The sequence below is a fragment of the Myotis brandtii genome, unplaced genomic scaffold, assembly GCF_000412655.1.
Source record: "Myotis brandtii unplaced genomic scaffold, ASM41265v1 scaffold68, whole genome shotgun sequence".
Taxonomy (NCBI): Eukaryota; Metazoa; Chordata; class Mammalia; order Chiroptera; family Vespertilionidae; genus Myotis; species Myotis brandtii.
The window spans coordinates 2,125,771-2,142,003 of record NW_005370657.1 but is presented as its reverse complement, the minus strand read 5'-3'; the positions used below and the strand labels follow the sequence as shown (position 1 = coordinate 2,142,003).

At 47.3% G+C, this 16,233-nt stretch overlaps 2 protein-coding genes across 2 annotated transcripts in view; both read left to right on the top strand.

Moving 5' to 3' along the window:
* The window catches only part of LOC106723923 (40S ribosomal protein S24-like), a 15,515-nt gene extending 1,525 nt beyond the window's left edge, over window positions 1-13,990 (top strand). Inside the window, exon 2 of the mRNA XM_014529349.1 lies at window positions 13,504-13,990. Within this exon, the coding sequence (XP_014384835.1) occupies window positions 13,504-13,915 (412 nt within the window). The 3' untranslated portion in view covers window positions 13,916-13,990. The remainder of the gene's footprint in view (window positions 1-13,503) is intronic.
* A 24-nt stretch (window positions 13,991-14,014) lies between these two features.
* ZBTB34 (zinc finger and BTB domain containing 34) overlaps window positions 14,015-16,233 on the top strand; it is a 22,338-nt gene continuing 20,119 nt past the window's right edge. The window contains exon 1 of the mRNA XM_005881481.2: window positions 14,015-14,024. The gene's annotated coding sequence lies outside the window, so the exon portion shown is untranslated. The remainder of the gene's footprint in view (window positions 14,025-16,233) is intronic.

The following is a 16,233-nucleotide window of genomic DNA, read 5'->3' as shown; positions in this document are numbered from 1 at the left end:
GGATGTCTGTGTCTGAGGGGGAGGTTCGCCCAGTTGTTCCTCTCCACCTGCAGAGCACGAGCACAGCCTCCGGTGCTGGGGAGCACAGGCCTGGGTGGGATTAGCCTCTGGTGCCTTTAGGTGATGGGTGACTCACCGGCAGCCCTCCGGTGGTCGCACTTTGCTCTCTTATGAGAAATACTGTTCCGTCCAGATTCTGTTCCAGGCCTGGATCGGCTGGCCCTACTTGAATTCTTTGGGTTCAGGAAATACATGTAGAAGTTAAACCCAGGAATGGAGAGTCCAGTGGTTTGCAAACTAGTAGAGACGTTCCATCAATACCTAACACAAGGATGGGCAGGCAAAAGGAGCACGACCCCACCCCCGTTCCCTTCAGACCAGAGCAGCTTTATTTGTTTATTTGTTTTAATATTTTTATTGATTTCAGAGAGGACGGGAGAGGGAGAGAGAGAGAGAGAAACATCAAAGATGAAAGAGAATCATTGATCAGCTGCCTCCTGCACACCCCACAGTGGGGATTAAGGCCACAACCCGCGCTTGTGCCCTGACTAGGAATCAAACCATGACCTCCTGTTTCATAAGACCAGAGCAGCTTTAATTTCACATGGTACAGCCAACCACCTGCTCACTTTTTCATGGTGCTACATTTACCCAGGCCTACTATGTTCTGCACTGTCCTAAGCCCTTTCTGTGGATCAACCCTGCACCCTCACACCAGCCCTGCAAGGTAGGTTAGTGCTGTTCCTGTCCAGCAGGAGAACTGACGACAGAGCCAGGACTCAAACCCAGGCAGCCCGAGTCCTGGGCTCCACTGAGCTATATGTGCTCTGTTGCTTCCTGGTGACTTGCCTGTTCAAGGATTCAGAATGTCCAAAGAAAACCCCACACTGCCTGCTGGTGCCCTGGGTGTTAAATTTTGAACATAAATAATCTAGAGAGGGATTCTAAAGGCCAGGGGCTTTTCTGGGTCCCCTGACCACTGTTCTGGTATTTATCTCCAGGGTCTTGGCACCAGCAGCACCTACTTATCTCTGGATTGGTGGGCCCCAACCTGGCCCACCCTGTTCCTATCAGCGCCTGGGGCAGCCACTGCCTCACAATAGCCCCCAGTCCTAGTATAATCTCCCACCGCTCGACTGCTCCAAGACCTCCTCCTTCCTAAGCAGATCTAATCCTATTACCTCCTGTGATCCACCTGACAGTCTTAACTCCTTAGCCTGGCATTGGACCCCAACCTGACATTCGCCTACTGGTTCGTTTTGGTTTGCCGATCCCCATGTGGGCCCTGGCTGCTCTCCTTGGGCCTCACACAGATGATTCCCCTGCCTTGAATACTCATCTCTTTCATCCACTGCTCCCAGACCTTTGTCCTCCTGGAAAACTCCTGCAAAAATAATCTCTTAATGCCTTCCCTGAGCACACCTGATAGTTATTCACACCTCTCTCAGTGGCACCATTTCATTTTGAACTTAGTTTTGCTGTAGCATTTGTCACTGTATTGTAACTTTATATATATCATGCATTCTTCACACACACACACACCCACACCCCCCCACACCCCCCCTGTGAGACAGCGATCTCCTTGGAAATAGGAACCGTGTCTCTAAGTGGCTGTTCCAGGCACAGTCCTGAACCATAGTCAGTAAATACTGCTGAATTTTAAAAGAATAAATGCAAATTTTATTGTTCGGTCCTTACCTACCAATTACAGTCATGGACTGTTTGCTTCGTCAAAGACCTTTCTTAGGAAGTGCGGGCACCTAGCAATCTTAGGAAGTGCCCTCTTCCGGCTGAGTGTCACCTACGTATTGCTGAACTTGCCTGTTAGCTGAGAATTCTAAGATAAGCATAGGTCCTCTTTCCTAACCTGAATGACAGATTCTATATCTGAGTAGGTGCTTAGCTGTAATACTGGATTTAGGTAAAGTCAGGCAGAAGAGGGCAGTGGGATTTATCAAATAATGATATCTACTAGAGAAAAGCCATGTCTGTCTGGCTCAGCCAACATGTCAGTAGAATAACTTACAGTTGGCAACTTGCTTTAGAAGCAGATAAACTGAATTGCTATACTCCTTATGAAATATACTAGAGGCCCGGTGCACGAAATTCGTGCACTGGCGGGGGGGGGGGGTCCCTCAGCTCAGCCTGCGCCCTCTCACAGTCTGGGAGCCCTCAGGGGATGTCCAACTGACGAATTAGGCCCACTCCCCTAAGCTGTCAGTCGGACATCCTTAGCACTGCTGCGGAGGCGGGAGAGGCTCCCGCCACCGCCACTGCGCTCACCAGCCGTGAGCCCGGCTTCTGGCTGAGTGGCACTCCCCCTGTGGGAGCACACTGGCCACCAGGGGGCAGCTCCTGCATTGAGCATCTGTCCCCTGGTGGTCAGTGCCCATCATAGCGATCAGTCGTTCGACCAGTCGTTCCCCTGTTCGGTTGACTTGCATGTTAGCCTTTTATTATATAGGATTAGACCTATAGTGAAGAAAAGTGACTCTTTTTGTTGTTGTTAATTTCTTCTAGACGCTGGTTGGGGTCCACCAACCCAGAGATAAGCAGGTGCTGCTGGTGCCAAGACCCTGGAGATAAATTCCAGAGCAGTGGTTAGGGGGCTCAGATAAGCCCTTGGCCTTTGGAACTTCTCTCTAGCTTGTTCTAGAAGAGGTCATATTTTCAGTGACATTTTGGCACAATCTAAAACAGATGGCTACATGTTATTTGGTGCTTCATCTAATACTAAAATTTGTGGCAATTGATTAAGGACCAAAAGTTGCTTTGGACGGCATTCAAATAGTGGTTGATCTGAGCCTTAGGTAACAGTAGAATGTTGTAGTGGGCAAACAGAACCTGGGCGAGACAACTGGGGGGATTGCATGCCAACAGCAACAGTTTGCTTCTCGTGCCCGCTCTGAGGGAGCACGGCGTGGGGCTTTTTTGACCACCTGAAATAGATAGGGCAGCCGTGAGCTTGTGGCTCACACAGGGGACTCTGCCAAGAAGGTGTTAGCGGTTCTGCTGGAAGTGGTTTCAGAAGCATCTTAGGGCAAATGTTTCTACTTTTCAAGTAGAAGGATCATTTTCAAATATTAGAAAATTTTGCAGAACCTCCCCCCGCCCCAAAATACACACACACACACACACACACACACACACACACACACACACACACAAAATAACAACAACATGACAATAGTTGACCAAGAAAAATTCAAAATCACAAAACACTATTATGGATTCAGTAATGCTTAAATGCATTATATTTATTCTTCAAAAAGTATATAGTTGAAAAGTATTAGCACACACATGTGTGGAAATCTTAAAAAGTAGCTTTATATCCCCTGGCCCATTCATTCTCTCATTTATTTACCGAATATTTATTGACCACCAGCTCTGGCCCTGGGCTGGTGATTGGCTGTCTTCAGAGGTTGTGAAAAACACTTCTGTTTGGGATAGGTCCTTTGCTGTCTGTGTCATATAAGTAGCTAAGCCTTATGAATCTAGACCTGTAAGTAAGATTTAACCATCAGCTTTAAGAGAACACTTCTCAAACAGACCTAACTGTGGTTGGTAATCAGGACATTCTTAGCTGTGAATGTGGTCTAAGCCACTGAGCTTAATTCACCTGTAGGCCATGACCCAAGTTACAGCCATTTCCTATAATAGCTATAGAGCTACCCTTACCTGCTCTCCTGGGTTTTCAATTAAGTCATCGCTGTCATTCTGAGGGTAAAAGGGGGTGAAACTTCCCCATCAATGGTTCCTATTTCTGCCTCCGAGGATTTTCCCACTCCCCTTTTTTGAGCAGAACCCTTTTCTTGTCATTCGTCCATAGTTCAGGACATTGAATTCACAAGGACACAATAGAAATTATAGAACAAATCAGTAACAGGCCCTCAAAGAGCGTATTATCTAGTAGACAGAGTCATGCCTTTTTTAAAAAAAAGTAAGTCCTGGCCAATGTGGCTCAGTTGGTTGGGTGTCGTCCTGTGCAGCAAAAAGTTGCTAGTTCGATTTCCAGTCAGGACACATGTAGGAACCAACCAATGAATGCATACATAAATGGAACAACAAATTGATGTTTCTCTCTCTCAAATCAATAAGTAAAAATTTTTAAAAATACTAAATGTAAACCCTGGCTGGGTGGCTCAATTGGTTGGAGAATTATCCCATGCACCAAAATGATTGCAGGTTTGATTCCCAATCCGGGCACATACCTAGGTTGCAGGTTTGATCCCGTCAGGGTGTGTACGGAGGCAACTGATCGATACTTCTCTCTCACATCAATGTTTCTCTATTTCTCTCTCACTTTCTCCCTCCTCTCTAAAATCAATAAAAACATACCATATCCTTGGGCGAGGATTTTAAAAAAGAAGTAAGAGCTTAACACTACGTGCTGTTCTACATGCTGAGGATAGGCAATAACACAAAAATCCCTGCTCTCCTGGAGATCACATGCTAGAAGCAGATAAGACTGGGCCCGCTCTGATGCTAACGAGAAGCACCACAGACTCACACAGGGTGGCGAGGGGCATGTGGAAGCCTTCCTAGTGTGTGAGCATCTGAGCAGGGCCCAGGTTAGCATCTGACCTTTGAAACTTCGGGTTAAGAAGAGGCCAACCTTACCCAGAAGGAAAGTATTAAGAAAAGCGTGGAGGTGGGGAAATATGTAAGGAGCTGTGGGAATACAGTAGGAAAGTGTATACAGCTTGGGGCCAAGTTGTTACTATGGTAACGGATGTCAACTACTGAGCGTTTACTGCACGCTGGACTCTGCTACATTCTTTACATATGATATCTCTAGATCTTTACTACAGCCTGGCTGGGAAAGTAAGGAAAAACTAAGGCTCAGAGAGGTTAAGTGGCAGAGCCAGAATTCCAAACTAGGTCATCTGACTCTGAAGGCCAAGCGCGTGACAATTACGCTGTGGTGGTGCCCCAGGTCACGTAGGGCCACACATCCCAGACTGAAGAGTGTGGACGTGATTTCATAGGCGATAATCAGAGCGGTCGGGAAGATTAACCCGATAGAATGAAATGACCCAAGACGTGTTGTTTGTGCTGCATTCCCTACGTGGGCTGAGTGACAAATACTAGGCTTGCCAGTGTGGTTCCCTGGGTGTGGAACATGCCTGGAGGGAGGAGCTACCATGAGCCCAGGTAGGCCAAGTTCAAAGTCGGTGATGGACTAGGGCAATACTAAAAACTCCTGGTAGCCTAATGGATGGGGGTGGGATGGTTGTTAACCCAGGTACAGTAGTCTGAGAACAAGAACTGCAGACGCTCCTTCTAAACTTGATTTTCTTCAATGGGATTTTTGCCTCTGGCACTCATGCATGCCAGCCAAATTCCAACTAGCAGTTCCTTTCATGTAAGTCAAAAATTGTTCCACTAATGTCCTCAAAAAGGGTACTGCTCACCCTCTTCTCTCCATGAAGGTCATGACAGAGGGCGGCGGGCAGGGAATCTCAAGAACCCCATCCCCACGCACTCAGTTGAGTGCAGTTCTTTAATGGCTTGGAGGTGGCTGTCACCGCCCCATCCTCATTATCTCTTACCTAGATTGCTGAGCCAGCCTGGTCTCCCCACTCCACCTCATCCTGCACACCTCTGTCAACCTCACTCTTCAGCATGTCACCAAGCTGCTTTGAAACTTCCAGGAGTCCCCAATTCCTACCAAATAGGCCCAAACCCTTTGGGCTTAGGCTTCCTTTCCTTTTGTTCTCACTGTTTCTCTCTTCTATCACTTCTACTCTCCAGTGCAATCCCATATTCCTTGAACCTGCCCTCAACTTCCCTATACCCATGAGCATTACTGATGTTCCCTCTGCGGAAGATGCCCACTTTGTCCTCCTCCTGCCAGAATCCTGCCCCTTAGTCCTGCCCAAAATAAAGTCCATTTCTAAAGCCACCTCCTCTCAGAAGCTTTCGCTGCTCTTCCAATCTCAGTGTCACGTGTCCTTCAGGAGCCCCGTGAAGCTGAGGCAGTGTCACTCATGCAGGCATCATCTGTGTGTACATCGCTAAGCTCTGTGAGCACCAGAGGGTGGGATGACCTGTTGTGTCTGTGTTCATTACACATCTGTGTTCCTTATAGCACGCAGCCTGACATCCCACAGGTTGTTCAGCTGAAGTCAGAACGGTCTCCCACAGTCTTTAGGAAGGCTTGGGCATGGCAGGGGAAAGGTGAGAGACAGGAGACATCAAATTCTCGTTCGGTGAGAGCTGAAAATGCATGTTCCATTATTGGTTGTAGTCCCTCTTGTAAATTCAGTCACCCAGCAGATTGTAGATTTGTTGTAAACAGCCACCCAGGAACTGCTGTAGGAATTACTGGGTATTGAAAGTCCGCTCTGTCACACTCAAGTTGCTCCCCCCTTCGGGACTCAAATGTGCCAACTCACTGGGAGGGCCCTGCTGCACCCCCACCGGCCTGTGCGCAGCTGTCGCAGCCTGGTGCGTGCCATCAGCAACTGAGAGCTGGTCTCAAACCACATCATATACAAGTCACACCCTGGCCGGCCGAGCTGCTTCTGCTTCTCCGGGTCCCTCCCCCTGTTACAAATGGAGGCAGAGGATAATTCAGCTGGATTTTATTTTTGAACTTGGAATGACTAGCGTGGCAGACTTTAAAAAGTGTCTTCTTGTTCTCTGAGTAATCTTATCAGTCAGAAGCGGCCCCTTTCAGAAATCCAGACCCCGAAGAGCCCCCTGCCTTGGGCAGGATGAACGTCACCGTGGCTTTCTGCAGAATACCTGGGCGGCAGCTTGTCCTGTGATCAGAGTAGCGCTCGGGGTAAAATTAGGCAAGACGGAAGGGCAGCGAGGAATCTGCTGTTGGGAGCCCCTCCTCAGATAAGACTCTTACCTGCTCCAGGGGAAATTGTGACATGTTCTTAAAAGGTTTTCTCCTGTCAGCAGCTGTGCTTGCTAGCAGCCACCGTCGGAGGTCATGAGACAGAGCTTGTGCCCTGGGTGAGAGTCCCTCCCCTGCTCACAAGGAAAGGAAAGCTTTCTCGGTAGAATCGAATGACCCCTGTGGACACAAGAAAGCCGGGCAGGGTACGCTATTCCTTTGTCTCTCTGAGAGTTAGTTTAAGCTTAAAGAAATTTACACAAAGGCTTGCATCGTCACTGTGTGATTCAGCCCGGGACCCCAGGAGTTCCTGCTGGCCACGTGCACTTGCTTTTTTGTCATTGAAGTATGACCAGGCGTAAAAGAGCACAGATTATAAATGTGCAGCTCAATGAATTTTCACAAAATGAACATACCAGTGTCATCAGTACCCAGATAAGAAAGATGGGGCTCAAAATTGCCCCCATTCCTCTTTCCAAGAGGAACCTGTCCTGACTAGTAGCACCATAGATCAGTTTTGCCCGTCTTTGAACTTTACATAAACGGGGTCATACAGTGCATGCCCCGTGTCTGTCTTCTTTCGCTCAATGTTATGGTTTCTAGGCTTCCTCCATGTTGTTGTGTGTGATTGTAGCTCCCCGTGCTCAATTTTAATTCACTTGTTCTTTAAATGGGACAGTCCCCCAAATGGCAGCTCAAACTCCAGCAGAGTACCATCCTCCATAGCAGACCGCCGCGGGGCCGAGTGAGCTCTCCGTGTATCTCCTCATCCTGCTAGAAACAGCATTCCCACCTGCAGGAGTGAGACACAGCAAAGGAAACAGTGGGTGCTGGGAGAGATTCCTGAGCCAACAATACAGCTTGAATTCTATTGCGTAAAGAAACGGCCTTGCTTGTAGGTTTGCCTCCAATTCTTTCTGCTGAGTTTCTAGGTTTCCTGAAACTGTCTTTGTGGCTTTAGAATTCAAGGTGGCCTTTCTGCTGAGGATGTTTAACTGGAGAGAGATCTAGAGGCTGAAGGCTCAGCAAAACTTAAGGAAGTGCTCCACACATTTTATTGAAAGGAATGTTCCCAGTGACCGTGAACTCACCCGTGGGGAGAGGATAATGGCAGTTACACACTGCCCTTAGAACCTGGGACTTTGCTGTTGCTCATTTCTTAGAGGCAAACCGCCTGTTTTTCAGCTCTGTGGAAAGGCAGGTGGCAGCAGTTTCGAGAGGAGGTTGGAGTGAGGACCGGGGAGGGCTGGCCTGGCAGGGGATGGTCTTCCTGCAGGCAGGGCGGCTGGAGCGCTGCCCCCTCAGGAGGCTCCGTGAGTCTCTAGTCCCTGGTTCTGAGCCATCTCATGGTAGTGGAGCCAACTGGAGCCTGACTGCTTCTAGTCCTTTCTTTGTTCCTTGTTTTAAAACATTTATTGAGCACTTGCCTTATGCCCAGCTTCGTGCTGGGCCCAGGGACCACAGTAAGGAACAAGAGTCAAGTCACAGGAAGCCCTGACAACAGGAAGTGCTGGTGACTTCTAAGAATTGTGAGAGAGCTAGATAAGGTCCCTGTGCCGGGCTGCTTAACCCTGACAGACGAGTCCGCGGATGCCCAGGGCTCAGTGCGACAGCTCCCAGGTAGCTGGCTGGCCAGAACAGAGAAACCTCGGCAGGAAAATAGGACTCATCCGAACAAAGCCCGACGTGAACATATGAGCTCCTGGTTTTGTGTGGTTATTATACCTGAGGCACTTGGTAAAGTGCTTCACAGTCATGATCTCATTGCACTCCTCCCAACAGCCCTTCGGGGTGGGAACGCTTCTTACTATCTCCACTTTACCGACGAGGAAGCCAAAGTGCAGGGAGGTTAAGCATCTGAACTTTGTTCAGTGAGCTCTGACCATGGACGCTGTTCTCCGTTTATCGCCTGACCGGAAGTTCAGCCTCCCCTAGACAGACTTCAGGGCTGAAAGGTCTGCCTAAGAAGCCAAAGCTGATGAGCATGTCCAACTCTGTCAAAACCCCGGGAGCTCAAGGACAAAGACGCAAGCAGAAGCTCAAGGGAAGAGGGAAGTGGGAGAGGTTACCCCCTTGTCTGAATGTCTTGGGAGAACAGGGGGAAGGGGGGGCCAAGTTAAAAAATAAGTGTTACAGTGTCGATTGTCCACTGAGGCAGGCTTCCCAGTTGGGAAGTAAGGAAGGTGCTCTGGTTCCAGCCAGGAGAAGGGTCCATGCCGAGACACTGAGGTTCTCTTAGCGCAGAGGGGCACCCTAGACTAGCGTAGCCTGGGCGTCGGCGTGTTCTCAAAGGCTACTTGTTTTCAGAGAGGAGAAAAACAGTGCCTTCCAAACCAGGGCACTAGGAATACAGAAAGGGCCCAGATACCCGTGTCTTCTTGAGTCTTGACTGACAAGAAAGGCATCATCCCCTTTGAACGGAGGCTGTTCTCCAGGCAATGAGAGTGGGGGCAACGAGGGAGGCAGCAGATCAGTTGAAGAGTTTTTCTCAGTAAGTGGCCAGAGGCAAAGATTCCATGGAGTTAAGCCCCCTGATGAAAGGGAAGCCAGAATGACAGTGGGGGGTTGGGGGAAGGGAGAGAGAAAGCCAGGTGCACACTGCGCTGTCCGCACATCCTTCCATCAGCTCAGTGCCTCACGTGTTAACAGCTCCTATGGATTCAGCACCCTTCCAAGTGCCAGGCTCTGAAAACCACTTCACCTGTTATCCCGTAGGATCCTCATAACAACCATCCGGGGCAGGCACTATGACCAAGTCCGTTTTACGAGAAAACCAAGGTTCCTGGCTTTTACCATGTGTCCCAATCTTGGAAATGCAGTGAAAGAATGTCTAGTAATGGTGGGAGCACTGAACCTAAAAACAAAGCCAGCCCAACTCTGGGCCAGAGATGGTGGACAGGACGACAGAGCTGAGACCAGGGACAAAGGGGACCCAGGAGCTAGGGAGGAGCAGATCCTGGAGGAACCCAGCAGAAGAGCACTGATCAGAGCGGGGCAGGTACACAGGGCTCAGGCAAACCCCAGCTCGGTGTCAGAGGGAGGACGATTAAAGTCAGGAAGGCAGGTGCCATGAGCCCCTCCTCACCCTGCAGCTGTGAGCATCCTCGTGTTTGATAGAGAAGGACGTACGTTCAGAACTCTCCCCTTCCCCATTCCCTGTTTATTTGCCATAGCCCTTCTCCCCGTCTTACATGGTGTATGTTTTGTAGTTTATGCCTCTCTTTCCCTAATAGCACGTACGGTCCAGAAGGCACAGATTTTTTTTTTCCTGTCCACGTCTATATCCCCAACACCTAGAGCAATGTTTGGCACTTAATTAGCACTCAATAAATATGTGTTATGTGAATAAAAATGCAACCATCTATCATAACAGAGGTCTCCCAAGCACTGCGTGCTTGCTGCCCAGCAGGTCTTACCTCCCCTGTCGGGACCCCCTGAGTCACTGTCGTCTACTGTGTGAACAAGCAACATGAGATGCACAAGGTTTCTAGGAAGCAGGATCAAAAATCAGCTTCTGAGCACCCTCCCCATGCCCAGCAGTAGTCCGAACAGCAAAGGTCATGCTGGCAGTTCCCAAATGTTTACATTGGTCAAAACGCATTATGGCCCAGCCAGTGTGGCTCAGTTGTTGAGCATCGATCCATGAATCAGGAAGTCAGGGCACATGCCCAGGTTGTAGGCTCCATCCCCAATAGGGGGCGTGCAGGCCGATCGATGCTTATTATTGATGTTTCTATCTCTCTCTCCCATTCCCTTTCTCTCTCTGAAATCAATAAAAACATATATATATTTTTAAACCTCATTATGCCTTATTACATAAAGTTGATTAAAAGAAAAAGAAACAGCCCAGTTGGCGTGGCTCAGTGGTTGAGCATCGACCTATGAATGGTTCAATTCCTGGTCAGGGCACATGCCAGGGTTGCAGGTTCAATCCCCAGTAGGGGGCATGCAGAAGGGAGCCGATCAATGATTTTCTCTCATCATTGATGTTTCTCTTTCTCCCTCTCCCTTCTTCTCTAAAATAAATAAAAATATATTTTAAAAAAAAGAAAAGAAAAAGAAACAAAGATAGACTCTGCTCCTTCCTCCACAATGCCTGGGACCATCCCACAGGGCTCTGTTCCCAAAGGGCTCCCCTCTGTTCTGATTCTCTTGTGAGGAGGGAAGGACTAAAGGACAAGCAGAAGGACAAAAAGGGATTAAAGAGACACCTCCTCTTCAGATCCTCATATTTGAAATCTTAGTGAGGCTTTCAATCAATCAGATGCCATGACTTAATTTTAAACATCTCTCAGCTCAAGAAAGAGCTGAAGTCATGTCTAAAGTCAAACAAACTATTTGCTCTAGAAAAATTTACTTAGAGGGAAAAGGTTCCATCTCCCCAGGCACCTTTTTTAAAGAGTCTTGGTCATCAAAGTCATCCTGCAAAACCCTCTGACTTCTGCGGGAAGGCGAGCAATGTTTCTGGTCCGTCCGATGTTTGACGGACAGGATGGCTTTACATTAAACACATGTGGCGGCGTGAATGCTCTTCCCATGCAGTGTGCTCCCTCCATTGAAATCCATGCCGTGCCCGGCAGGTTTATGCTGGTTTATAACACTGAGAGCACAAAGTCACCTTTTTAAACCAGGCTAGGTCTTTGCAGATGTCTTCACTTTACTGACTTGAGTCAGACATTTGCCTGTGAGAAAATATCCAACTTAAGACATAGCCTTCAAGAGTGACATTGATTCTGAGATATACTCTGGATTTACCGACTGTGTTTGTGGGCAAAAAAACACAACCAGCCCTGACCGGTTTGGCTCAGTGGATAGAGCGTCGGCCTGCGGACTGAAAGATCCCAGGTTCGATTCCAGTCAAGGGCATGTACCTTGGTTGCAGGCACATCCCCAGTAGGGGGTGTGCAGGAGGCAGTTGATCGATGTTTCTAATTCTCTATTCCTCTCACTTCTTCTCTGTAAAAAATCAATAAAATATATTTTTTTAAAAACACAACTAGATTAAATATAGTCATTGATTGTAAGATGTCTTCTGATCCCAGGAATGTTTAAATGGGAACAGGAATACATCCTTTATTTCAAAAGGAAATTCCGTAATATTAGGTCCCATTTTCAGATGAGTAAGAAAAAATAAAAAGATTAAGTGGTCACCCAAAGCAACTCTATAAGGACTTCTCCATCCTCTTAACCAGAATACAACACCGCCTACCACAGTATGTGGAAGTGCGTGTATGAAACTTGGCAATTAATGGCTTTGATGAATATAGGATCACAAAAAAAGTGGTCCTGTATGTATTCATATGCCCTCTCCTGGAGTGTGGCCACCCTTTCTGACCAGTAGGTGTGTCCTTTGCAAGAGCTGGGGTAGAGAGGCCCCATGCAAAGTCCTGAAAAACTTATTTTTCCAATGAGAACTCCTTACACATGTGGAAGGCCTTTCTCCTCTCACCTGTCGTCCTTATGGATCAAGGGAAGCTAAAGATAGGGACTGGTCAAGACCAGGTGACCATTTACTCAGATGTGGAGACGGGTGGTGAGGTGTGATGAAGGTAAAAGGGGAAGACAAATGGGGGTTCATTCTCTCAGTTCATTTATTCATTCTTTGTTTCACTCAGCAAATACTTAGTGCTGCCCATTCAGTACCAGGTTCTCCGCAGGGTGCCGAGGTAATTAAACAGGCCCTGCCCTCAAGGAACTCAGAAGCAAAAACAGGCAACCACTCATTATCTATTAATTCAACTAATTTTTATTGAGTACCAAGCACTGGAGAAACAGCCAGACAGAAGTCAGACAAGGTCTCATCCTCACAGACTTTACAAGCTAGTGGTGGGGGACACAGATATTAAACTCATAACTGTACAAGTAAGTAAGTAATTACCACTGTGGTTAATACAAAGGAGAAGTAGAGAGTGCCAGCCGCCAGTTACAAGGGGTGGTGTGGTAGGATCAGCAGGGAACCAGAAGAGGGCAGATCAGGAAGAAAATGAAGGCAGGGAGGACGCCAGAGGCAGCATCTGGGCCCGGTGGGGGTCAGCAGGGCACAGGCCCATCCAGAAGCTGCACAGGTGAGACAGGGGAGAGGAGAGAGCAAGCTATTTCTCCAGGGAGTGAGAAAAGGCTTCATGGAAAACGGTGGGGGCTCTCAAAGTCATTCTTTCTCTTTTGCTTTCTTGCTGACCAAGAATAATAATAATAATTACTAGTTTATAATCCTCACCTGAGGATATCTTTTCCATTTTATTTTATTTTATTTTTTTTTAGAGAGAGAATGAGGGGGGGCAAGAGAGAGGGAGAGAAACATTTATGTGAGAGAGACACACCAAATTGGTTGCCTTCTGCTTGTGCTGGGATTGTTAATGTAAAAACATTTAAACCTGTAAAGAATTTTTGTGAATTTATTTGAGCCAAACTGTTGACAATTTCCAGGAAGCAGAATCTCAACTGATTGGGATAATGCTCTGGAGAATGGCAGGTTTGTGTGTTGTTGTTTTTTTAAACTTTGTTTATACATTTCAATCAAAGGAGGAGACGTAGGTGGGTTACAGAAATCCATTGGTGATAGATTAGGGAAGCGGGAGAAAGCAAAGCAGAGAAACCTCTGGGATTGGATAAAAAGTAAAATGATAGCTCTTTTCCTCCCTGGCTGCTTGAAGATTAACCTTCATCTTGAATGACACGGTAACTATCCAGACCAGGAAGTTCATGACCAACAGACTACTTCAGCGGAAGCAAATGGTCATTGATGTCCTTCACCCTGGGAAGGCAACAGTACCCAAGACAGAAATTCGGGAAAAACTAGCCAAAATGTATAAGACCACACCTGATGTCATCTTTGTGTTTGGATGCAGAACCCACTTGGGTGGTGGCAAGACCACTGGCTTTGGCATGATTTATGATTCCTTGGATTACACAAAGAAAAACGAAACCAAATACAGACTTGCAAGACATGGCCTATATGAGAAGAAGAAGACCTCAAGAAAACAGAGAAAGGAACGCAAGAACAGAATGAAGAAAGTCAGGGGGACTGCGAAGGCCAATGTTGGTGCTGGCAAAAGGAAGGAGTAAAGATTCTTCTGTGACTTTATCTGTGATGGTTGTGCAGATTTTTCATGAGAGGATTAATAAACTATAAACTTTTTTAAAAAAAAAGTAAAATGACAGACACATTACTTAGGTAGGTACAGGATAGTTAACAGTCAACAACTAACATGATAACAATAATAATGAAGGGATTTGTGGTCTCATCCTGGCGCATTTGGTTGTGTGTGTATGTGTGTATGTGTGTGTGTGTGGAGGGGGAGGGAAGTTACAAGTTACTCTGACATTTCATAGGTATGTTATCTTAGATGCAAAAAGACAATAGGCTCAGTTAAGGTAAAAATTGACCTTGTCATGGAATATACCGGCCTAGGACATGACTACCCACCATAACTGCTTTTAGTTAAAGTTTTAATTTCAGACCATCCTTTGTGGTTACTTTAGGTCTTTAAGTTTCCAATTGTGAAGAAGTGACAATTTTCTAATGAAAATAAATTGATAGAGGTTATGATCAGCTCAACAACAGCAAGGATAGGGGCCTGGAAAAGATATGAGTTTAATGGCCCAATTAGGTGGGGAATAAATGTAAATCTAGAAGGGAAATAACGAGTGTCCAATGGACAGATGGCCAATAACTTTGAAACACTTGGCACAAAGGTTAAATACGTAGGAACATATTAGTCTGTATAGTCCTTATCGACACGCAAGTACTGTATTACAGCCAGGAAGACCCCAACTCATGTTAACAAATTTAGCAAAAATCAGTTAGAATGATGAGGCCTACCTACCGCTAGTCTGCAGGGGACACAGGACCTCACTCGGGGACATGTGAATCATCAGCCCAGTGGTCCTGTGGAAACCTGGCTTGACAAGATGATGCATTCCTGTGCCCTTGGGTTCACTGATCTTACTCATGGGGACAAATCTCAAGGAAACAGCTCAAGAGGAATAGTAGAGTGAGACTCTCTGCTCAGGTGCCTGCAGTTAGAAACCGGTTACTTAAAATTCTGTGTTCAGAATATTCTGTTGCCGTAAGAAGTTCCTGTCTGGAGTCAGAGAGACAAGGGAGCTCATCTGAAGTCTAACATGTAGCTGTGTGACTTCAGATATGTCACTTACCCTCTCTGAACCCCAGTTCCCTTTTGGATAAAATGGGGGGTAAAGGGGGGTAAATAATAGATGACTACCTCCTGGGGTTGTGTATTAAAGGAGGTCATGTTTATAAAGTGCACAGTGTTTAACAAAGGGTAACGTATTAGAAGATGGCTACTGGATGGATCCTGGAGAGAGAGTTCCTGCTTGCAAAGGATGAAGTAGCATCAGGAAGTCAGCTTTATATCTTGAAGAAGAGCTAGTGTCTTTGACTCCTAGTTTACTCTTTTTAAAAATATATTTTATTGATTTTTTTACAGAGAGGAAGGGAGAGGGATAGAGAGTTAGAAACATCAATGAGAGAGAAACATGGATCAGCTGCCTCCTGCACACCTCCTACTGGTGATGTGCCCGCAACCAAGGTACTTGCCCTTGACCGGAATCGAACCTGGGACCTTTCAGTCCGCAGGCCGTCGCTCTATCCACCGAGCCAAACCGGTTAGGGTTCCTAGTTTACTTTTTAAGAAAAATCTTTATTGTTGAACCTATTACCTAGGTCCTCCTTTCCCCCGCCCACCAAACCTCTTCCAGCCCACTCCTGTCCTCCCCCTCCCCCCAAGCCCTCACCACCCATATGTGTCCACAGGTCCACGTGTTATGCACATATGCATACAAGTCCATTGGTTGATCTCTTCCCACCCACCCCCCTCCTGCCTTCTCTCTGAGGTTCAACAGTGTTCATGCTCCTAGTTTACTTTTATTACAAAGTCAGAAAAAGGACAATTGATCTCTGCCAACTACTGAGGAGTCCACCAAAATGCAAAGAGAGGCCCTTTAAAGGATGTTGTAAGTTCACCCGAAGCAGAGAGTACAATGTTGGGCAAGGCTCCCACGCCCACTCCAGGGTCAAGGTTGGCGTGCCTCCAGGAATCTGGCAATGCACATTTTTTGAGACCTGCTCTGTGACAGGGGCTTTATAACTGCAACTTCGTAATTTTTATCTCCATTTTGAAGGAGAGGAAATCTGCCCAAGGTCTCACATTAAGTAACCGGATATGGCAGGTCCCCAGGCCCGCGCTCCGAACCACTGCACCCCACAGCCTCCAGCTGCCCCGCCAGGCGCAGCTCGGGTGAGCGGCAGGCGCCCCCAAGGCCGTGCAGCCAGGATCTCGGGAGAGGAGGGCTGAGCTGGGAGTGGGCACAGGCCCCTGGTGATGGGGCGTCTAGGGTCCTGACCTCCCACCCACTGCACC